The sequence below is a fragment of the Mugil cephalus genome, chromosome 3, assembly GCF_022458985.1.
Source record: "Mugil cephalus isolate CIBA_MC_2020 chromosome 3, CIBA_Mcephalus_1.1, whole genome shotgun sequence".
NCBI classification, from domain to species: domain Eukaryota; kingdom Metazoa; phylum Chordata; class Actinopteri; order Mugiliformes; family Mugilidae; genus Mugil; species Mugil cephalus.
In genome coordinates, this window is record NC_061772.1 from 3,808,554 (window position 1) to 3,833,973 (window position 25,420).

Below are 25,420 nucleotides of genomic sequence, written 5' to 3' on the forward strand. Positions count from 1 at the left end.
AGCACAGCATGCAGTTTCAGTTCCCGGACAGCTCCTTCAAGACAGCATCACAGCTGTGATACTGTAGGTAGGAGACCAGAAGGGGGAGAGGGAGAGGGAGACCGTAGGTCAGTGGAGACAGTTCAGTCTGCTGTCTTTATTTGGATGGATTTATGTTTAACATCAAAACCAACCGGGACTTAAAATGCGATTTTATCATTTACCTGCGCGCATGCATGTGAGGTTGCGCTGCGGCTTTGGTCCGCTGTTTGCTTTTAATTCTATTTAGTCTGACGGATAATTGGATGGGTGAAACCTTGCTCCCTGTAAACTGTCATTGGAGGCTTGTGTCGAGGGGCTGCGCGCTGCAGATTCACATCCAGATGATCCTTGATTACTCTGACTTTATTGTCCCCTTTGCTGGGTCTCTGATGGCAGACACGCTGTTCTGCACCGAGCTCATCAGCTGATTCCCCGCTCTGTTGCCATCAACACAGCGTAAGTGATCGAAATCCTGCTGAAATACGGAGGGACTAAGATGTACAGGCTGCTCTAAAGGAGGCTCTGCAGCTGCTGTTACTGTCGGAATGCAGGTGGTCTACAGGTCAAGATGAATTTATGCCTGGAAGATTTTTTGTGCCAATTGTATTCCTGTTTTTACTATTTATCTACTGTAGGTTAGTTAAACCAGAAAAGTAAATGTTTGGATTCGTCTTTGTTGTGACTGCATCCTCTTTGCTGCATGGATCATTTGAAGACAAACACCAGACCATTGTGTGAACATTTTGATTGTTGTTTCCAGGTGCCAAGCTTCTCCTGAGGTAGGATCTTCTCTTTAGGCCTGCTCCTGCCGCCCAGTAGCCATGGATCCCCTCCCAGAGTATCCTATGTTCTTGGTCCGGATCCTGGAGGAGCTGGACACCAAGCGTAACACCATGTCTTACCAGGACCTGTGCAAGTCTCTGTGTGCTCGCTTTGACCTGGTGCACCTAGCCAAGCTCCGTAGCCTCCTCTTCTACACGGCCTGCCTGGATCCTGCCTTCCCAGCCACACTCTTCAAGGACAAGATGCGCTGCTCCATGGAGGACCCGCAGTCAAAGAAACTCATGGTGGCAGCAGACATTGTCACCATGTTCAACTTGATCCAGATGAATGGAGGAACAGCCAAAGACAAGCTCCCTACAGTGCACAGAGCAAAGTTTCATAAGAACCTGTCAATGGAGCTGTGCAGATCTGACAATGATGCCTATAAGTACCAGGACTGCGACAGGGGGACTAGTTATGAGCACATGGATCACCCCAGGGACGGACACCATCACCACCATCATCACCACCACCAACCACAGCAGCACTCTGTGGCTCAGAGTAGCCCTCCCTGTCCTAAATCATCTGAGTGCAACAACTGCCAGCATTTTATTCCCACCTCAGACTCTAACTTCCTCCTGGGCGTCAGCAAAGACCTTAAATGTAGAGCAGCCTCACTGGACAAACTGCACCATCTGCCCCAGTACTCAAGCAGCAGTCCACCCTCCCCGCCTTGCGAAATGCAGAGTACCTACTTTCCCATGGAGATAGACAGTGAGTCCACGACTGACCAAGAGTCCCTGCAGCACATTGGCCATCAGGAGCCCTTCTCCGTTCACTCCTGCATCCAGAAGAGGAACATTTTTAAGGAGGACTTCCACAACTTTGTGGCCTTCTCACCCAAGGTTTGTGTTTTTGAGATGCTGTTGAAAGACGCAGGAGCTCTTGTGATTTAATGTTAATGTACACCTGTTGTTGTCAGTACTTGAAACACTCCTAAAGAGATGATTGTGTTGAAAAGTAACACGGATTAGTTGTTGTTTTAAAGGCTCTTTTAGCTAGCTTGTAAAAAATAAAAACAAATAAATTCAGACCTATTAAGAGGGCATTTTGCATTCAGGATAAAACAACCACCATTCAGGTAATGAAATGGAAAACTTCAGGCTAATCGCTGAGTTTTGAAATGTGTATTAAAAGAAATAAATAATAGATTTTACTGTGTGAATATAGAAGTTTTATGTTGTGATCAGTTAATGTGGAGTTAATTCTGACCGATTCATGCATGCATGTGTTTTATAGGTTCATTTGTAAGAATGCATCACACCGTTGGAAATCTTAATGCTCAAATTAACCACAATCTGCAGCTATTAAATAGATGTCATGGAGTATAAAAAGACAGTATAAAGTAACATCAAAGATATATGAATTGTGTTCCCCTCCACCACCTGCACCCCCTCCCCCAGCACAGCCAAAAAATAGACAAAACCTATTTACAGTTATACAATGTAAATAGGAGTGTATGCATTTACATTTATGATAATCTCAGATTATCTCAAAATAATGTTATCTTAACATGTACAATATGATGACTCCCAGTGTCTAATTTATTTTTGTAATCTTTATATACTGTATAACATACTGTATGTAGAGTGGACATGTTATTTCCACCAGTTATTATTCATTGCTGTAATTTAATCACTTTAAATCTCACTGTGTGTGTGTTATCTTTCCTATCCCCTATTATTTTGAAGGTCAGAGGTCCATAATGGAGGTCTTTTCATAATGGAGTTTTCCTTTAGATAATGTTTCCTTTGTGCAATGTTTCTAACATTCTATATAATCCCTAAGGGGCCCTGCAGTTTAATGAATATAATTCAGAATGTTTATGATGTCACAGTTACATGATTGTACCATCTCTGCCATATTTGTTGCCAATGTGGTTCTTGTCTGGGTTACCATTATAGGTCCTTACCACTGACTGCAAACAGGGCGGTAAAGCTGCAGATCGCTACCACAGGAGGGAGATGCACAAGCCTGCCACCTTCTTCAACCACAGCTTTGAGCTGCCCTACAGTAACCCCTACTTTGAACCAACGCTCAACTCCCCACTTCAGGACAGACAAAGGGTGAAGCACGAGAGCTTGGATGACTTGCAGGCATCCACATACTTCGGTCCCACCACAATCTCTGAGTGTGTCAGCAGCAGGAAACACAGTAACAAAGCAGGGAAGCCGCCCGCATGGCCGGTGAAGAGTCTCAGCCTCAACACAGATGAGGGGCCTCCGGACTTTGAAAGGCCTTTTCTGAACACCAAGCCACTCAATGAAAATCATCATTGCAACATCGGCATCATCAAGAGTGACAATGAACAGCATTTTCACAGCCCAAAGGAAAAGGTCGGAACTTCACCTGGCTTTGCAAAGAAAGGTAACGGAATAAAGGCCAAGGATGTAGCAATGATGGCAAGTGGACCTGCAGGTTTGGACAGAAGGGAGGCAGCCAAAAGGTTTAGGGAAAAAAATATGAACAGTGCCTCATTTCAGGGAGGAGACAGCTCCTCTAGTGTTGGGACACAAACAGAGAAAGCTGAGCAGAAGAAATTGAAGGAATACCAGTCCAAGTACAGTGACAGAGAAAGACATGCCTTCAAACACTCTGATGAGGACTCTGAGATCATTAGTGATGACATAAGTGACATTTTTCGTTTTTTGGATGATATGAGTGTCTGTGACTCTCTTGGTATCGTCCAGTCGTCGTGTTACAATAGTAATGGGTCTCTCTCTCAGGTAACACTGAAGTCTGAAGGCGACAGCTCCCCTGAACGCAACACGGTCAAACTAGCAAAGTCCAAACTGGACCGTCTTTTTCATTCACTGGAAAACACAGACGATGAGCTTAAATCAAGTGTTTGTAAGCTGGTGATGAGAATCGGTGAGATTGAGAAGAAGCTGGAGTCTCTGTCTGGGGTTCGTGGTGAAATCTCCCAGGTACTTTCTAAACTTAACAAGCTGGATGAGAAGATCCAAGAGCCCGACACCAATGGCAGACAAGGGGAGATGACATCAGCATCCGGATCCAGTGCCACCCCGGACAAGTCCCACCCCCACCTGCATCCACATTCTGACACCACCCTCTCACCTCGTGTTTTTCAGTGCCACACCACAGGTCACAATGTCAAAAAGGACAATGGCCACACAGGGGAGTTGTGTTTCTCTGAGGGTAGCAACAGTGATAGTCTGAGAATGAAGGCTATGAAGAAGAGCATGTTCACCAGAAGGTCGTCCCGCTCACTCAACGAGGACAATGGTTGCATTGAGTCAAAGGTTGCAAGCATTACCAACTCTCCACGGGACTGGAGGACTGTGTCATACTCCTGCCATCCTGATGATGAGGGAAACGACAAGGACAGGGACAGAGACAGAGACAGAGACAGAGACAGCAAGGACAGACATCGGAAGGCCAAAGAGGTACAGACGCTGTTCTTAATGCACACAGAAACAGACCATAGCTGACATATGTAGAACATAGTTGGATTCACACAGAACAGATGCAATACATCACAACAAACCAGCTAAAAACACTGAAGATGCAAAGATTGTTTGAAGCATCTGTTATGATTTAATTATTATAACATAATCTTATGCACTGCCATTTAAAGTTATCACCATGTGTTGGAAGGCCTTTATCTCCCACATGAATCAAATTGAGACTGCTGAAGCACAAAGACCGAGAAACAAACAAACAAACAAAAAGAAAGGTATCTGTCCAAATACTTAGGCTTACTTTGTACCTCGACCAAGCACCTTATTAGAAATCCTTTACTAATGCTTGGTAGGACTTCCCTTTGCTCTCAAAACAGTGTCAGGTCTTCACAGCACAGATATATTAGAAACATTTTTTGAAATTGTGTTTTATGCTGAGATGGTTGCATGACATGATATATGCAGTTTTCTTAGCTGCACCTTCAGGCTGTAAATCTCCTAAGATTTAGGAGACTAAGGATTAGATTCAGATCCGGTGAGTTGGTAGGTCATTTCGGGAAATCAGTTAGAGACAACATTTGCTTTGTCAAGTGGTGCGTCTTAAGTAGCTGTTTCATATCTTTTCCCATTCCAATGTTTGGTGTGATCATAAACTGAAGCTCTTGACATGTATCTACAGACATAGCTGTATGCATTGCCCCTGCTGCCACAGGAAATAGTGAATATATTCTCAGTGTTTTCTGTCAGGGATTCAACACTTATCTCTACAAACAAGTGAACTGTGGTTTTCATATCCATAATAGAGTATTCTTTCTTACAAACCATTTTGTATCAAATTAAAATTAAATACAAGAAGAAATGAGTCTACAAAAAAAAAAAAAAAAAAAAAAAAAAAAAACATGAAGGCTTAGTAAATAAGAGATGGACATCAGTCTGTGGTCACTTTTATCAAAGGTCATGTGGTATACAACTACTCGAGGCCTGTGCTAATAAAGCAAAGACCTCATAATGACTGCCCAAGGTCAGGACCTATTTCAGTTACCAGCCGCTCCATTTAGCTTTTGACAAAAAGGTCATGTAGAATGATTAGTGTGTTTAACACCTATTGAGACACTGTGACATTTCAACATGAGGCTTTAAAAGCCTGTTCTCAGTCTGCAAGGCCACATATGGAGCACAACAATAACTCTGGAACTGCAAGCGGACAAGTCCAACAAATTGGAGAATATACTTATTAGTAGTGTTTCTAAGGGCAAGATGCTATGATCCGTATCAGTGCCATGCCTGTGTGTTAAAGAAGGACCTGGTCAGGGCATGCTGGAAAAGCAATAAGCTTTAACGAGATCCCTAACCTCTTCACCTCTACTACCACAAGTGATATTAATAGTTTGTTTGTATGGAAAAGGTGACTATCTAATAACATACAAACATTTTTATTGCTCCCATGCCATTAAAACAGGCTATAGGGTCGCCAAGACTGTTTCTTCACCCAAACTTTACCCATGAAGTGCTTTTATTACTGATATGAATAACAGAATTACATTTATTGGAATGTTCTGTGCACATTAATTTTTACTCTGGTTTTTATTATAATTTATCATGATAATTATGTCAGGATAACAACATTTACCTGTGCTAGACATGAATAGTTTGTTGTCATAACCATAAGTAATGGGGGTCTGGAGAAAAATATTGTCAGTTGTTCCTGTTGTAAAACAAAATTCGTGTCAAGTTGAAAAGGTACCTCAGCTTTTTTTGTACAGATCCATACAGGCAATTGGTGGTGGGACCTATACATGTACTAGACCTCAGAATGTACATGCATTGCCCATTCCAATCTCATATTAAAAATGGGATTCAAATTTAGACTTCTTTTTACTGACTATTTAATGACTTTACCCTCCATCCTTCTTTTTGAATTGTTTCTTGGATGTCTTGTGAGCTTATTGTCATTATCCTACTGATAGGCTCACTTTCACCTCAACTTTGGTGCAGATGTACTAACATTATCTTCAACCGTTTTTTTGATATGACACAGAATATGTAGATGAATGAAAGACTGCATGCCGCCCAATTCTTGAGAAAGTGTATCACTTCCAAGCAACAACATTTTCACAGTTCACCGCTTGACAGTTGGTATGAGATTCTTCTCTTGGAAAGATATTTTTTTTTTGTTGTTTGTCCAGAGCACATTACTCCAAAAGGCCTGGTCAATTGCCTATATGTTAATCAATAAACTGCTTAGTTCTAAGGTGTTTTGTTTATGTCATGCATGTCAGATTTGTGTATTCAAAACCATTTTTTCTGAAGACATTAGATCCTGGCATGATGGCACCAGGCACTTTTGTGACAATGAAGACACAGATCCTCCTATTAGCATTCCTGCTTTAATTTAAACCCAGCATGTTATTGTTTAGCTGGTCTACCTTTAGTTAGTTTAAGTGGGACTACAATTCTTTTCGTTCTCTTAATTTGTTGTTTGGTTTGTAGACATGTAAAAATATTAAGAAAACAGTTACCCAGGGACTAAAGGAACACCTTCACAATGCTTGTTTGGCTCAACCATCAGTCCAAACCCTTACAATGATTAAGCATGAGTTCACATTAGTAAAGCAGTTAAAAGGTAAAGTTGCAAGTGTTCACAGTGTTGATGGTGAGCCAAATGTCTTTACAAGTAATGCTATGATCTGATTTGGGGGTTTTTCAGTCTTGTCTTGATTTGATTTGCAAAACAGTGACTTGGTCGCATTAGACCTCCACAACATTGTGTGAGAGCTTGACAATGATCTGGAGAAGTAAATAACATTGACCATCTTGTGACAATTCAATGTTCTGCTGGGAAACTTTTGGACCAGGCACTCATGTGGATATTTCTTAGACACATAGGCACCTACACCCAGTAGTAATGACACTTCTTGAAAGCAGCAACCATCCCCAACAGGGCACGAAAACGCTTTAGGAACAAACTCAAAAAAACAAGAAGAACAGCATACAGCGTTGACTTGGCCTCCAAGTTCACTAGATCCCAAACTGATCAAGTATCTGTGGGATGATCCACAGAGGCCCCTCCCCTCACGTTCAACTAACAACATCCTGTTACCAGACACCACAGGACACCCTCAGAAGACCCATGTCCATTCTCTGATGAGTCACAGCTGTTTTGGAGTCACAAAGAAGACCTACACAATATTAGGAATGTGGTCCAAATGTTACATGATAGTGTACATTCAACATTTGTTTGGAGACAAGCAGTCAAAGACTTATTCCCAGAAATTGAAAACAGCACAGTAACAAAGACCCAGTATGTTGACTTGACTTTGTGATGTGAAATTGATTTGATAAAGATGACAAACATAATAAGATAATTGTTGCCGTAGAGGGGAACCCTTCCTGTGTCTCTGGAATTACTCTCTGGACTCATTAAAATCACAGCTGATTTTCTCGCTTTAATAAACCACTATCAAAGATTTTGTGAAGTGGAACGGATCGATATATTGCACAATATAATGTAATTGCTGTAGAACATTTCTGCCATTCAACAAAATAACCGGAACAGTCCTGCCTCACTGCGTGATTGTCAGAAATGACAATCATTCTCAGCACGTAGGTTGCAAGCTTGGAAGCTAAGGTTATTGTCTTGCATTGTGATGGAATTTTGAAAATGTGACAAACAAGCAACATAAGAGGAGGAGAATGCAGTGTTAAATCTATACCCAGTTGCAGACTCCCATTAGGGGTATTATGACGTTACCAGCAGCATTACCATGTTAGATTCTACATATAGATTTTTCTAAAGCAGCTGCTGCTAATGGACAGGATGTGATCAATTGCTTAACACGCTTTAAAATTCAATGAGTTATTGTGAGCTGTGGGCTTCCTCGATAAAAATGCATCCGGTCCTTTAAATGATACAAGAATGATGCGTTCATTTCTAAAAAGAAATCAAACGATGCTGTTTTAACGATGTTGCTAGGTGTCAGGATTTAGCAGTGAAAGCGAGGACCCAGTTACAAAGCACACTGAAGTGCAAAGCAGGATGCATAAATGTCAGGTTGCAACCCACTTTAATGGGTACTTACAACATGGTGTGGGGAACAAACATACTCTAGAGGCATAGCAGGATATTGACACCAAAAGCAAAGCAAGTCAAAATACAAGGAACCAGGGAATACAAGGAAACACGCAGGAACTCAATAGGAAACACAACAGATTTATCCAGGAAAAGTGACAAGAGCAAAAGGCAGCGCTATGTATACACACTTGGGAGAGCCAGGCTTACTATTACCACTTGCTTTTAGTTGGTATGCAAAGCTAGGCTGATTGCATACTTAATCCAGACATGAGCATTTCACTATAAGTCACTGGAACAATTCAAGATCAAAATCTCCTTGAAGCACAGCTTTGATGGAGGATGTTTCAGCCTCTACTTGTTACTTGTTGACAGCTTACAAATTGAGCACAATCCTCGACTGAGAGTTCTCAAACAACCAGAGGTTGTTTTAGCATCCCTAATTTGACAGGATTAATTCCTGTTCTCACTCTGGCTGTGAGTACATCTCTTGGCGGTGTGAGATGCCATGTGGGACAAAGACGCCACATGGCATGACAACAGAGCTCTTCTCAACCTAGATTTAAATTAGAATCTACAAGATACCTGTTAAAATAAAACTGCTTTCTATTTGATATGATGTATCTTGAGGTCTCATGTTATGTTTATCTTACCTGCGTCACGCAGGCTGCATGGAAAAAGATAACAGATAATAATGAATTTGAAATAACAAAATATCGAAACTTTAGATGTTAGAGGTTGAAAAATAACAGTTTCACCTAGTACGATGCTTTATCATCACTTTATCATTACATATCATTATCATCACCATGTAATTATCATCATCTGCAAACCCTACATTATAAAATAGCCACAAACGACAGCATTATGTAACATACCATTTGAATTGAAGCAGGTACTGGGGATCCACTGTTTACCTGTTGAAATATTTAAAAAAGCCAGCAATTTAAAGTTTATTTTTAATTAGCATCAATCAAAACCATCGCTTCTCAAAGCTGTGATGAAATAAACCCTCAGATGGAGTTTATCAATGGTTATCAAACATTTATATTTTCCATCATTGCTGTGAGCGTCCACAGTCATGCAATTTTTATCGTACCCTCTGATGTTAGTACTCATACATTAGTCCTCACATACCTGGAAATAAATATCCTGAAGCTAAGTGATTTAGATCTCAAGAGACGCTTTCCCAATTTTAGTTTGTTTACCTGTATGAGTTTTTCTCTAAATAACACAGTAATCTTGCTAAAAGCACAGTTTATTATTAGTGACCCAAGTATCAGTATTGTGTATTTGTGGTCAGAACCAATAACAGTGTGTTCATTTTATCAGTCATTTTAACATACAGTATATACAAAAACAAAGTTACGTCACACTCTTCACTCTGTAATTCCCTTTCTCTTCTCTAAATGCTGTTTTTGCTCGCTTTTTAATTTTATACTCATTTCATTTCACATTCCTTCAAGGGACTTGATATGAAGCCATTTTTGTAGGATGTAATAGCTTTTTTTTTGAAAACTAGTCAGCTGCAGATTAAGACACAGAATTAAATAACTGTATAAACATTAAGAGGTTCGGGTTGGAATTTGCCTCTTTGAAACCTTGATGAAGAATGATCGGGATGTTTTCGGAATGTGTTCTCATGGTAAAGACGGAGCTTAATCCTACAACATGGCAACTGTCTGCAGCTCCTACACTGATATCATATTATTAAAGCCCTCTCCTTGTGTAACAGGTATTATTACACAAGTATTGTACCAATACTGTCACATGAGCTAATGTCACATTAGCATGTTCTCTGTGTATTGCTTCCTGACAAATGGGAAATAGACAACATTATACTGACCAAGCAAATCATTGGTTTATTTTGTGATACAATAGTAGTGACGACTCATTTGTTTTGTCATTGCGTCAGTGTACCTGTTATGATTTATCTTTAAAAATTCTACAGTACAAATTTCCCTCTTGAATTGATGAAATTATTTTATTTCGGAAACTGACGATGTGGCTCGCCTCTTCAGTCACCTCTCTCACTCACTGTCAGGGTGGTGGTAGAAGAAGAAAAAGAAAAAAAAACTTGATAATGATGGTTGGGACTCAGCTGCCACACTCAGCTCCTCTGCCAATGGGCTGGAGCATCAACAAACCCACCAGCTGTAACTCCAAAACGAGCCCGCTATTTAGGGCACTTCCAGTACCATAGTCTAGCCTGTTCACTTTGCTCTGAATCAGGATATGAGCTCTGTATCTTCTCGCATGCACACATGAGTTTGGATCAAATTTAGACAAGTTAAAATGCATTTTAGAAAGCAAATATACATTCTCCATGTTTTTGGTGATAGATGATTTCACTTTGCGTCAGCAGTTTACTGAAAGAAAATTAATCTGAGTGTTACAGGAGCTACAGTACAGGAATTGTGTGACATACAGAATCAATACAAAAGAAATATGTACAGTACAAAATAAAAAAAATATAAATAAGTATCACTATGAAATAAGAATAAAAAAGGTGCAAGTAAAGTAAGGGTTAAATACAAAAAGTCAAAGAAATTGTCTAGAAAATATTGACTTTTATTGCACGGGGAAAAAATTGCACATGTAACATAAGTTAATTTCTTGTGTATATGTAGTGTTCTGGCCGATCACTGAAGGAGCTGTCGAGTACCATACATTTGTCTAAACTGGGTCAAGGGGGTGTCCAGCGGAACCCTTTCTGACTAGTTTGTTGAGTTTATTCCTATCTGCTATCTGCTACTGGGGAGAGGGGAGAGAGTGAGACACAGTGGTTAGTAATAGAAATTAAATTCTAAGAGATAGAAAATAAAATTATAAGATATTAGAGGACAGGACCCTGAGATGAGAGAGTAGAGGACATGTCCTCAGTGCATCGTCTCAATGCTCATTCCGAGGATGTTCACTGACATGTTGGAAGATGTTATTTTTTATTTCCTGCATTGTGCGCAATCCACAAAGCCATAGATTAGTTCCCTGTACTCCCTGACATTCTCATTTGGTGAACAGCACCAGAGTTGGGCGAGAGTTTTTGTAGGCGGCAGTTGGCTGAGTGGTGTGTGAAATCTGCAGTGTACAGGGTGAAGAGGATAAGAACCAGGATGGTGTACTCACAACCTGTGGTTGATTAGCGGGGTAACACTGGAGAAATCAAAACGATTCAACACGATTGAAAGTGCTCATCCTTTTCTAGGTGATAGAGAGAAAGAGATCTCTGTAGGAAACAGGTGACAGCCTCATCCACCCCAATGCGAGGTTCGTCTGCAAATTGCAGTGGATCCAGTGATGCGTTGACCAGGTTGCCCAGATGTCTACACCAGGTGTGATATCAGAGCTAGTGGTCAGTAGTTGTTAAAATCCTTTGGAGTTGGCACCTCCTCCAGCCACAGGCTCGGGTTGAAGATGTGCTCAGTGAGCCCAGCTGGTCAGCACATGACCTTGAGAACCCTGGAGCTGGTGCCATCTGGACCTGCTGCCTTTGTCCCCTTGATTCAGCCCAGCTGACTCTTCACTTGGTTTCTTGGGAGTGACAGTGTGGAGCTCGGGGTCTGTGTACTGGTGGTTGTGGAGTTGGAATACGGAAGTGTTAAGTGGATTTAGAACAGCAGTGGTCAGTAAGGGGAGTGGTCAGGGTAGGGGCAGATGAGTGATCAAATCTATTGAAGAAAAGACTCAGGTCATTTGCCCACTTCAGGTCCCCCAGAGGCTGTGAGATCAGATCCTTGTGGTTAGACACCACTGATCTTCCTCTGCAGCGGCTGCTCCTCCATCTTCCTTCCGTAGCTGCTCTTTCCTTCCATGATTATTCCCTCAGCTCCCTCTGAGCAGTCTTCCTTTACATCAAGGGTAATTCAGCATTTGCTATTCAGAAAACTCGGTATGTTGTTTGTGGGCACAAAATGTTCCGCACAGTAGTTGTCCTCTGTATAATCCTCACTTCCCACACAATCATCTCAAAACCCATCACACCATCTTTTAATTGTAGAAGAGACAGTCGGTTGTATTTGTATGAGTTTTTTTTTTTTTTTTTTTTTTTGCACAGGCTGGGGATGTACCAGGTTGTGGTCAGATCTTCTGTATATCTCCCCTGTGTTGGTCCAGTGTTTTATTGTTTCCTGTGTGGCAGGTGGCGGACCAACAAAAGTCTAAATAGACAAGCTGATTCAATTCAAATAGATTCTGACAAGCAAGCAGTCTGTCGTTAAGCGGATAAAATGTACAGGATGTTCTTCAGAGTCCCTTTTCTAATGTTTGTAATATTCTGAAAATCAGTGCCATCACAGCTAGTTGTGGTTGTTTTTTTTAGTTGTCTCCAGCCTGCATGTGTAGGTGGTGTCAGCCTACATTCACAATGCAAAACATAGTATTGACTCCATTCTATACAAATTCCTGATGGAGGCTAAACTGAAAAAGTTACTTAGTTTGATCCTCTTGCCTAAAAGAAATAATCTCTTGAACTCATTAACTCTTCCAAGTTCATATCTGAGGGTTTTCTCTCATATACTCTTGCATATCTGTTTCAAGGAGGGGTGTGTGGAGATGAAATAAGATTTAAATCTGAACTTTCCATATTTCTTTTTTTAATTATTATTTGAGCCATTCTTACGTTCAGTGTGATCCACATTCATGAAAGATCCACATTCACCTTTTAGACAGATAGGCTCACTTTATCTCCAGGCAACCTTTGATATGAGGGTGAATTTATAGATGAGAAGCTGCAGATAGTTTTTTTTTTTTTCTGGGGAAGAGATGAATATTCATGAGTCATGGATGTTCTGCTTAGTTGAGCTACTGTAACACGCTGCAGTTTCTCTCCAGACTCCACTGCACCGCCGTCCAATTAACACAGGCTGCTGACTGCAACCTCTGAGTCACCATAACTTTTCTGTCCAATAAAGGCAAAGACACACTGACATTTATATCACCTTATTGACCGTGGAGGCAGCTGCATGTTTCCAAGTGGTTGGTATTGATGACAGGGGCTTGTAAATGCTGTGAGATTAATGCAATCAATACACAGTGCTCAGGAGTGTGTTCTTTATTCTTGATTTTGTGTTTACTGCTTAAACAAGGGAGTGATAATGATGATGATGATTATGATGATGAGGATGATGATGATGTTGATGATGATGATGATGCAGCTCCCTAAAAATTAATTTAGTTTGTGCTGCATAATCAGTGTCCCTGATATTGGATAGGGTATATTGGATTGCAAATGTCTTTTCTCTGTGGTAGTTTTCTCTAAATTATTATTATATAAAAAAAAACTGAACAAGACCTAATTGAATTGACTGTTATAATAAACAACCCTTCCCCACTTTATATACTGTAGCCTGCCATGCATATTCAGTCACTTCATTCTTCACTGTGCCAAAGTGTGATGGAAACTATGTGGTCAAAATGAACGACACGGTTATAATACCCTGAGACAAAGAGAAGCAGTCTACTTGAAAGAAATAAATCAACAAATTTTAATGCATATTGTGGACAGCATGCAGGTTAAGATACAATAATTTAAAACAAACAAAAAAACAACCTCAAATCCTTAATACCGGACAGAACAAGAAGTGCAGAGTAGTGCATGTGGCTTTAAATGGAACATATCATTTCATCATAGCCGGCTAGGTTCGAAAAGTTATCTGCCTCCATTTGTCTCACAAACCTGCACTGTAGCAGTAATGTCCCCCAGGCAGTTACACCAGCGATTGGATATTAATAATATAAACATAAACCCTTTGCTCTGTAAAACAGCTGGTCCTCCTTGTCTTACTGATTAAGTTATTATTCTGGCATAGACTGTAGTTTAAACAAAGGTCCTAGTACATTAAGAAACTTTATTGCCCTAAGACAAAGCAAACTATAGAATTTAAGTGAGGTCAGGTTGAAAAAGTGTCCTGATGGAAACTTCCCATATGACTCTTTCTTTCTTTTGTCCTTTCTCTTTTTCCAGGCAGAGCGAGAGCGTCAGTATGAGCTTCCCCAGGCACAACGTCCCCCGAAACCACCAAAGGAGTCCTACCTGATTGAGCAGGTTTTTTCACCCCACCCCTTCACTCCCTCCATCAAGGCCCACGTCAAGGGCAGCCCCCTGTACACCGACCTAAGGCTCACTAGTCTGTCTGATGGCAAGCGCGGCCAACCTTCCTGGACCATCGAGGAGTATAAGCGCAACTCAGGAGAGAAGGGAAAGCAGCTTACCGCTCTGGACCTACAGGTACTGGACTCTGCACACTTCCAACCATTACCACAATGCCATCAATGCACCACTTATAGTGCATTGATCATCTCTGAGCATTCAAAAGAACATGTAGTAAAAGTCAAATCAGGCTCTTTAAATGCAATACCTTGGCATGTCTGCAGTCAAGTGCCCTTAGGGGCTTCTGAGATAAATCCATAAAAGTGTATAAAGGCAAATAGGACTAATGTAAACTTTATTTGTTGTAATCATTGTGTTCAGTAAAGATCCCTACCCAGCCTGCTACAAGTTTATATCCACAGCCCTTGTTCTGACTAAAAAGTGATCCAGAGAGCTTTGAAGCATCTCTGATATGTGATGAAACATCCTTTGAAGTCTACCTAGAGGTCTATCGGGGAGTACTGTAAGGAAAACCTGGGCTTTTAGATATTTTGAGCAACAACAAAGCACAGCAGGACTGTAAATGTAAGCACTGCTTTACCAGCTGTTGGGAAGAGACGTAAATATGGCTAAAATATGTTAATCTGATCCTTCACGTGATCATTCAGGGAGGCTTTCTCAGGAGACTGAATTTTAATGTCGCAGCTGTCAACTGAAGGAGATTACATATACAAGACATTTAAAATGAGAGGCTGCCGAGAGGAAGTTGATGTAGTGGGTCCAACTTGGAAAATCTAATGAGCTAAATATCAAGCACAGGGTGTTCTTTGAATTGGTCAAGTCTGCATAGATGGTTGACAAGTCAAGATGCATGACTTTCAAGTATTTAATTTTAACTAGTGAACTGACACAATGAGCTGATAAATCTCTACTGTGTCTTTGGGAATGGAAATCTGTTATGACCTGGACCGTGAAATGATGGTTTGGCTTGTATTTGGATGAATAGCTTTTGGCTGGAAGAGTCCCTTTCTCAGTGGGTGTTTGGTTACATTGTAACCCATCTTTTATTTACCACTGTATCACATACCCATGCATACCAATCTAAACTCCACCCCAGTATTGATTGAGCGTGTGATCTGCAAAGGGTTCATAAATACTGGGCTTCTCCTTGTACTTGTGTCTGTGTGGTTTCTGTGCTACTGCAGGGACCCCATCAAGCTTTGGCACAGACACAGAGGCACATTATGAGGGGAACTCTGTGGCCTTCAGAGTCACAAGATACTCAGAAATCAATTCCTCTCCCTGATTACCACGACTACAGTTTTTTCAGATGTCCTTATGGGTTACCTTAATGGCTTCAAAGGAGATTGTGCTTACTGTATTGACACAAAAAGTTGTAAAAAGGCCTTTACTTTATTTGAGATTTTTCCAGCTGAGGAGTCTTTGTGACCTGACTGTATATACAAGTTGCAGTGCTGAGCAATTTTGAAATCAAGGTATATTCTGAATATCAAACACTTTACAAACAATGCATTTCATATATCTACATCTGATTAGTCTTTTTTTATTATCAGCCCTCTTGCCAACCAGGTATTCGTACAAAATCGTCACACAAATACAGCTATTAGCCACAAATATGGAACTTTGCAATGACAGCAGAATGTTCAGCACCATGGAGAGCAGAAGTGCAGCGGAACACTGAAAGAATGGGACATGCACTGTAAATCAGTGACAGGGCACAACGTCTTTCCGACATAAAGTTTTCTGTTAGAAAGATACACGCCATTATCAAGCTGTATTGCTGTGAAACTGCTGTGTGTCGCAGCAGCTACTGCCACAACAGTAATTGCTCACACACAACATATCCATACCCTATGGGTCTTGTTCTTGCAGTGGTAGATGACAAGCTCAAGCAGGAATTCAACCCTTTGTTATTTTTCTGACCTTGAATTCTGCTTTGCTTTGTCTGTGGGGCATTTTTGTGCCAAGCACATAAAGCACAGTGCATAGGTAGGAGGAGAGGAGCCACAGCGATTCATTCAAATGAAGTAGCACAACATGAAATGCAAGAGGGAATGGCTTTCTCAGAACCGAAGTGGTTCTGATTCAAACAAAAAAACAAAAGGTTTGTGCAAATGCACAGCAATGCTGCTCAACACTGAAATCAGTTTTTACACATTTTTGTTGTTAGTACCACGGTCCCATGGTGGTCTACCGGTAGAGCCTTTGCTTTTCTATACTGAATGAAAGTCTTCTGTGTTTATCTACAGTCATATGGCTAGGTCCATATATTTTGGATACACTATGTGGATTCTCTTATTAAATTCAATCACACAAAGTGATTGAACAAATGTAGTTAATTTATTCAGCTATAGTTTTCATACTGTCAGAGGCGTCACTTAGTGCCTCAAACCTTTCTTCTTAGATGGTAGCTGTGTACTACAGCCAGAGGGACAGTAACAGCTGCAGCCGGGGCGGATGGAATTAAGTCATAACTGAACGATCACATTTGTATAAAAATTTGTAATGGTGATAAAGCACAGTCAAGATCAAGTTAACTGCTGAGATTACAGAGACACTGGAACAAAGTCTATGAGAAACACAAGACCTCCACTCCACAAATTACTGACCAGATTCAATTTGTCCTCAAAGACATATTAGTGACCACTAGATTGACTAGAATGACTAAACTATCTGATTATATGACTGCTTGGGTTTCTTGCCCATGGTGACTTGCCCAGTTCTCTCCAGGGGTTCTACAGAGGTACTCCAGGAATTATATTTTCTCATATAGAATGCTTGTGAAGATGTATTGCACACCATGACTGATGCAGAATTTAACATTGCCAGACTATCTGGGAATTCAATTTAAAAAACGCGGCAATGAGACAAATCCACTCAAACTCCTCACACGTGCCAGTGTCGATAATGAGAATTAAAAATGGGCGAGGGATTGTAGTCTGTACTGTCAGAGGGGAGGAAGAAGGAAAGAAAGCCGGGGTAGCTGGATGACAGTCAAATTGCATGATGCTAAAAATAGCTCAAAAACCTGGGGAGCTCTAAAGCCACTATGTATCACATTTGAACGGTACTCTTCTCTAATAACAACACGTTCACAGCAAGGCAGTTCACAGCTGGTGGCGTATTGTGTGTCGTTTTAATGAGTTATTACTAAAACTTCACTTTGACTGACTGTAATGTCTTTGTTGATTGCATTAGATTAACATCAGACTGATTTATTTAAGTACTTTCATTTCTGCTTGTCTGCACCATGAACACTCATATAGACATTTATGGCTTTGTGATGCTGAGCAGCACTCTACCTGCTGTTTATTTGTAAGTGCTTTCTATTCATGTGCTGATAGTAAATGGGATGTTACAAATTGCTAAATGTGATGGTGTCTGAGACTGAGTCACTAATGCTGTCTATCCATCACAACAGAACACTGAAGGTGTGCTAACTATGGGCCGTAATAAAGATGTAATTAGGCTGAATCTGTGTCACTGACTGACAAATTCAGCTCCCCACGACTCCACCTGAGCATGATTCTTTTGTTCCCATTGATTTCACAAGCAAGCTTGGAATCTGTGCACAGTAGCTCAACCGTTCAGAAGTTCAGTACTCTCTGTCCTGCTTTATTCTGCTCTCCTGGTGTCCATTCTGCTTGTGTGTTCTATTAGCGTGGGTGACGTCAGTTTTTTAACATGTACACACCCGGAGCTGTTAGCATAGTTACCACTAACACTTGAGCTGATTTCAAGTTTGCATTTGCTTCACCGTTGCTGCCACAAGTGTGGCTATGCTGCTAAGGCTACAATCATGACACATATATATAGGTTGCTGCTTTCCAATTATTGTGTGTGCTGGTTCACGAGTAAAAGATTTACTGCAGTAAACCTGGCATCTATTTAGTTTTCCTGTGTTTAGCCTGGTTTCTGACAGCAGAGAGACAGGATGCTGTTACTGTGGAAATAATGATGGTAGCTAGCTGAAAGTGTCCTTTGTCTTCCTTTCTTTCTATGCCACTACACAACAGATCTCTGAATGGAAAGGAGCATAGCACATCATTTCAAACTCTGACTCTTAAAAATGACCTCACCCCATCTTCTTCTCTGTTGGCTCGAGCAAACCACTGAACCTAAACCACTTTCCCCCTCTATTAGTAGTTTGATCAATGAATCAACCCTCTTTCATTCATTCTGCAGGCTCCACTCTGTAAAGCTCTCAGAGAGAGACTGGTACCTAGAGGCAGACTGGATGATACACTGGGAAACTCTCCCTAATGCATCTCAGGGTCCCTGAAGGAAACAAACCACAAGGACAGGGATTATACTCAGTCTGGTATTGATTGCAGCTCCTGTTGTATTTCTGCATGTATTTTAGGAATAAAGGGAGATCAAGCCGGGAGAAACTGGGTCATTATAAACATCTGAGCAGATATTTTATTGTCAGAAAGTGTGTGTGCCCCAAAACCCCAGGATACATTCACCTTTGCTAAAAGATGGACTCAAGGGTGTGTCAGACTTGCCATTCATGTGGATGTTACTTAGACATGTAGCACCCACCTAGACCAGACCAGACACCCCTACTCCATAGCAATGACACTCCTTGAGTGCCTGACACACAAACAGACAAACATTTTAGGAACAACTCAAAAAAACATGAAGAGCAGCACAAGGTACTGACAAACTCCTGATAAATTGTTGCCTTCACGGACACAGTGGACAACGTGACCCTCAATGAGTGTGAATAAAGCTCAGCAACCAAATCCAGTCCACTGGCCCGAGGCAAAGTGAGACACACTGTGCTGTTGAAACAGTCCATGTCCCTCTCGCCTGAATGAAAAACAAGAACCGATTCAGCACTTCCAAACAAATCGCTTATATGTATCATTTATATCAAAAGAAATCTCATATTCGCGGTGCAAGTCAGTGTGGGGTGGCATTAGAAAAACATTGGCAGAAAAAAGGAGACAGTTCTGTAAACTTTACATCTCAGGAACGTCTTTCTTTAAAGGCCCACTTGGACAAAGGATGAACTGACTGTGCATTCACAGAACCCCTTTTATGGCCTCAGCTGGTAGTATGCTAATTATGACATAATGTTCTGCAGAAGTACTTTTATTAAATGCCTTCAAAGTTCGTACTCTATAAAACAAGTCTGGAGGAGGTAGCATTTAACCAGGATTCAGACGTTTTCTATAAAGAAATACATTTTCATTCATCTTTCATCCATCAGGTTGAGCGAGGCAACTATGCTTAATTTAATGCTCACAATATGCCACTCTGTCATGCTTCATCTTACCCTCACTTGTGAGCCCAGAGAGACTTGAACTCACTTCACTTTGTGATGAATCATCTGTCTAATGTGTGTCTCTCAAATGTAAAAAAAAAAAAAAAAAAAAATGATGGGTTTAATCTCCCCAGTGAACTTAGTACATGATTAAGAGTAAAACAACAAAACTACTGGGACACACAGTCCTGCATAGCACACACATACTGTATCTATCTGCTGGTTCACATTTTTTTTATTATGGATTTTTTTTTTAACTGAAGATGTGTTTTGTGCCCCTCTGCTTACAGCGTTCTCTTTCATTGCATGTAAAAAAAAATAAAATAAAAAAAACAAAATCTGTTAAAATGTCAATATCCTGTTAGTTGGCAGCCTTACAATGAAGAATGTCTCTCCTGAACTGTATTCAGCAAAGCCATTACAGAGCAGATTGGAAAAACAGAATCAATCTCAGTGCTGAAGGGAGAAGTTTTTTGTGTGTGGGTGTGTGGGGATAAACTCACATTTAGACTCCTTACAATCCTCTGTGTGAAAACTAAAATGGTTGGAGGACTTGGAGGTGATATACAGTATAAACTGTATACAGTACCCCAGTCAGTCCGTGGCCATGGGAGAGCTGGGTTTAAGATGCTGAGTGTTCTCAATTCCCTCGTCACTCCTACGTCATTAAAAATAAAATGATGTCCCCAACGGCAGTGTGTGCAAGAGCTAGGTAGACTAGTGTGCAGGGAGCAAGATCGTGGTGTTGTGAGGTGAGTAAAGTGTGAGGCTAGGACAGTCGTACGTTTCCTTGATGTTATCACGCTTCAGTCATGGTTGCATCCCCTCTATCATTAGCACACAGTCAGTGTGTGGTCAGTGGCTAGTGCCTATCCTGACTCCATGAAGAGCAGATGAATGAGAAAGTTAAAAATAATGTAATAATGATAAAAAATTTATCACTTTTGTGTTTCGAATCTTCAGGAAATTTAAGGAAGTGTTGTGTCTCTTAATGCTTGCTTAGCGCTAGTTATCTCCAAAGCCTCTTTCTACTGCACTACTGACAGTTTATTTCATGCACTGAGATGAAAGGTGCAGCTAATGGATTACTCAAAGGCGATGGCAAGCAAGCTGTAGAGCCAAGCCAGTGCATGTTTTATTACCGAATATCTATAGTGTTTTTAAACTGGTATTGCATTGGCATTGTTGCTGTGTCTCAACAAGCTACCGTGTAATTCAGTTTTGGGACAAGCATGAAATAATAAGAGAAGCAAGCAATAGAGACAAGCTGTAATCACAAAATATGTTCTTATCTTTTGTCGGCAGGACTGCGTACACACAATGCACATACACACCACGCACACACACACATCCCACCAGATGTTATTGAGAAAAAAGTAATTTTTAGTCATTTGGGCATTCATGAAGCTTGAATTCCAACACCACAATAATAACTGTTGTTATTGTGTGAAGTAAAAATATACCAACAGCTGTGATGGAGCTCAGGACTTGATAGCCACTGTGCAAAAAAAAAAATCTTTAACTGTGAAAACCGTGACTGTCTGTGACAGCTCACCTGTTTGAAGAAAAAAAACATACAGATTGCAATTTAGGGCCCAACCAATGCTGTCTGTGTTTTGGGAATAATAGTTATGAATAATTAATGAAGCGCCGTTGTGCCACCTGCTTAAATGTGCACAATATTCTCACTTTGGAGACGCTCAGGTGAATCCCGCAGCTGTGACAAACCTGCAGGATTTTCATAAACTCAGGGAAAGGCTGATGCACATAACTCTGTTCTTTGTGCTGACTGATATTTGTGGACAGATGCTGTGGTAAAATGTGGGAAATGTCTGATGTTTACCCTTTGTTCAGCGTGTGGAAAAGCACCAATGAAGCTAGCTGTATTTAGTGAAGCATTTTCCTTGCTTCCTCCTATTGTTTGGGCAGCAGGGAGGCTTGAAAGTGGGTGTCTCGTGACAGCAATTGTGCCAGACACAACCGATGGTCTCCAGAACAAGAGCTGTTCACAAGCCAACAAAATATCAGGTTGATAGTTTAGTACTTTAACCATCCAGATTGCTTACACTAGTGGAGCATGTCTACACTTGTCTAAGTATAGAACTCATCCAGCAATAAACTGTAGCAGCCAACCACTACAGCTACTCACATCTAGCTCCCTATAGGACGATATTTGATGAAGCCATGTTGTCCACAGAGGGAGATAGAATGCCTCTGTGCTCTTTAGGAAGCTTAAATGTTGAATGCTCTTGTTTCAAAACAGCATTAAAAATTGAAATGTAATCTAAAAACTAATTACATGTTTTTCCCCAAACCAGCTCATATTTTGCTCTATTTGTATCAGCAAAATAAAATTCAAAACTACCAAACTGGGCGTAAGACCACCCGATCTGGGGACATGACTTGCTAGAAGTCAGAGTTGTTGTAGAGTCAGACGATGTTCCCTGTTGTGTTCTGTATATTTAGTGTGGCTATAATATAGTTATGCTTTCATAATAGTTCTCATATTTGAATAGATGTACTAAAAGTATGCAAAGAGAACATGAGCACCAGCTAAAGCTTGAATTCCTAAAACACTATGAAATCAAGTGTAATGTCACCTGATAGTTTTCCCTGACCTGACTTCTTAGTTATTGTCGTTTTTGTCATCAGACCCAGGAGTCCCTGAACCCCAACAACCTGGAGTATTGGATGGAGGACATCTACACACCAGGGTATGACTCACTGCTAAAGAGGAAGGAAGCTGAATTCAGGAGGGCTAAGGCGTGTAAGATCGGGGCGCTGATTGCAGCTGCTACTTGCACTGTGATCCTGGTGATTGTTGTTCCAATTTGCACCATGAAGTCATGAGAGTGCCCAGATGGTGAGGCCCACAACAAATGATACAATTTTGCTGCTGCCCCTTTTTGTTCTGTGAACTGGGCAAAGCGTGCAGCACATTTACAAACACTATGAACATGTTGGAAGCTGTCAGTTGGAGTTTTTTTTTTTTGTTGGTTTGTTTGTTTTACTGCAGTATTTAATTCTGGTGGTGATTAGATTAGCTATTGTATGAATTCAGACAGAGCATAATATATCCTGTATATCTGTATAACAGTCATAGTTAATTGTAGTTTGGGACAGTTGGAGGGTCATTGATTTAATTGTCTGTCTTAAACACACTGCGGCAGATGATCACCAACTACACTGGATTTGTTATTTTAGCCAACTTATGATAACGTCTGCTATCGTATATATATTTTTATTTTTCGTATAATTACTGTACAGTGTATTTTGATCAAAGTTATTTTTGATGAATTATCTGGTTGAATGTGAGAATTTATCTTTATCAATAACAGGAAGCACTTTGAGTAATGAAATTTGTCCTACACATTTTCTAATAGAAATCTATAAATACAGATCCTTTTAGTTGAAGTAGAGGTACACTTGTACATAGAATGTAGACACAGTATGACTGTACAGCCAAACTGAATGTATCGATAACGTTAGCCTACTCTCTTGGAAAGGAGTGACTCGAGAATGAACTTGAATGTTGCAGCCTTCTCGCCCTTCTCCTGAAATGTAACCAGCCAGCAGCACATCCAGCACCTGCTCCTCTGGATGAAGCAGTGGCTTTAGTCATTTCTTTGCAAGTGTTTGCTTAAAGAATACTTGAAGTGCCGCACTGCTGTCCTAGCCAGCAAGGCCCACCTGGCAGATTTTCACAGATTTTGAGGCAGATTTTCACACTATTGATTGGACCAGCTTCCTGCTCTGCTCAAACTGAACTGGAAAACGTCCCTCCCAGAGATGTGTTTTATTCTTCATGACAGTCTCTGTGGATGCAATAAATTACAAGTGCTTCATTAGCCAAACTAGCCTACCCATTTTCATTTCCTGGCAACTCTTTGTTACAACTTCTTTATAGAATGGGTATTTATTCTCTACAGAGTAGGGGATCTATGGAGCAATACTTGAGCACCAACACACAGAACAAACTGCAAATTGTGATTTAGCAGGTTTTGATGTCAAGTCACGGTCTCCATAACCCAATCCACCATGACGTAAACTTTAGTTTCACGTTCTGTAGAATTCGTTAATATTTTATGATCTGCTTAACTACACGGATGCATGAATGAATAATGCAGACAAATGCGAAAAAACAAAACAAAAAAACAACAAAACAAAACAAAAAAAAACAAAAAAACATCTCCGCTAACCACAGCCTACAGAACAATCATCAAGTACCAGGCTTCAGACAAAAGGTCACTGTGTGGACATTATGAGGCAGCAAGTAGTGATTTCCCCGAGTTGCTTTTAGTCATATCAGACCCCTTTCAGCCTGTACACTGTGGCCATGCGGTACTGAGGGCCTGCAGCTGGCACATCAGCTGCCATGCTTGCAGGCATGTAAACGCTGTCCACTGTGTTCCACTTACACGGATATCTGTTGAGCAAAAATAATGCACAAATAAAAAAGCACAAGTGTGCTTTTAATCTTATTGAATAATCTGGGATAACTCAACTAAGGAAGAAGTGATTGTTGTTTTAAATTCTGACACAATTAGCATGGCTATCAATACTCATGTTTGCCTGCTTATTGCCTGAGCTTTATTTTTGTCATTGATCAAGAGTTCAGTTTACTTTCCCTTTCTTAGTTGATCTCTGTACTGTGTTTCTGGTTTAGAAACACACAATGAGCGTAAGCAGAGACCCGGTGTTTTGTGTTTCTCTTTCTCTTACCGTTAACCATCCACTGCATTGGATCTGTCATCAGCACAGGAAATGTGAGCTGCAGTACGCTGTAAGAGTCTGTAAATAGTGTGAGGTGTGAGGCGCATTGTGGGAGCAGGTGTTAACTGGAACATTACTATAATAAAAACTTATTGTTCTGACTGTTCATGGATCTGTGTTTTTCATGGTGCCAGCTTGAATTCGTCTGAGGTACCTAAGGATGTGTAAACACTAAGGGGAGCACATAAAACAATGCAGAGTGTCAGGCTATCCTTATTCATTTTTTCATTGAGCCTGGGCGTTTTTTTAATTCATCCAAAACACCCACACACTTCAGTAAAGTAATGCCATTTGAGCTTTGATATAAACTATATTTAAATTCTATTCTTTGCAGATTTATACCACAGTGGATTGTATCGTACATTTGCTATTTGTAATATTATGATTTGGTTTAGTGACCCAATACAGAAATCAGTGATCAGTCTGATCAGTCTACAGCTGCCTGGAGGAATTTTAGCCCATTCCTCAGTAAAGAGAAGCTTCAGTTCAGAAATGTTGGTGTTTTTCCTCACATTAACTGCTACAGGTCCTTCCACTACAGTTCTATTAGATTGAGGTCAGGACTGAACTGGCCCCTCCACAATGTGTTCCATGTGACCTTTAAGACTCTTATGCATCTTGCTTTTTATGTGATCTTTGTTGGTCGATCACTCCTGTGGAGGGTAACGCTTGTCTTAAATCTCTTCACAATCTGTCTGAGTGGAGATGTGTGGATTCTAAACTCTTTAGTGATGGGTTTGTAGCCCTTTTCGACCTGATTAACAACAACAAATCGCTTTCTGGGGGCCACAGTAGGCTCCTTTGTATTGTTTGATCGTCCAGTTCCACAAATGTGCGTTGTGAAGATCAAACAATCCCTGATTTTTCAAAAACAAACTGAAAAACACCTCATTACATTGATTGAAAACACTTCTAAATAGATGGGCTCTGAT

At 40.7% G+C, this 25,420-nt stretch overlaps 1 protein-coding gene across 2 annotated transcripts; it reads left to right on the top strand.

Moving 5' to 3' along the window:
* Positions 1–26: 26 nt before the first annotated feature.
* minar1 (membrane integral NOTCH2 associated receptor 1) lies at positions 27–24,594 on the top strand. Of its 2 annotated transcripts, none has more exons than XM_047579768.1 (5): positions 27–583; positions 782–1,688; positions 2,748–4,250; positions 14,297–14,560; positions 22,368–24,594. In XM_047579768.1, exons 2-5 carry the CDS (start codon positions 843–845, stop codon positions 22,563–22,565), a joined length of 2,811 nt encoding a protein of 936 aa, XP_047435724.1. In that variant the 5' UTR covers positions 27–583; positions 782–842; the 3' UTR covers positions 22,566–24,594. The 2 variants fall into 2 exon arrangements, with proteins under 2 accessions (XP_047435724.1, XP_047435723.1); XM_047579767.1 differs by having other exon boundaries at positions 27–477.
* Positions 24,595–25,420: the final 826 nt, after the last annotated feature.

Excerpts from the sequence above, each read along its gene's own strand:
- minar1 (XM_047579768.1), top strand. The coding sequence starts at position 843 with ATGGATCCCCTCCCAGAGTATCCTATGTTCTTGGTCCGGATCCTGGAG. Across the intron at positions 1,689-2,747 it reads TTGTGGCCTTCTCACCCAAG|GTCCTTACCACTGACTGCAA; the intron begins GTTTGTGTTTTT and ends TTACCATTATAG. Across the intron at positions 4,251-14,296 it reads GACATCGGAAGGCCAAAGAG|GCAGAGCGAGAGCGTCAGTA; the intron begins GTACAGACGCTG and ends CTCTTTTTCCAG.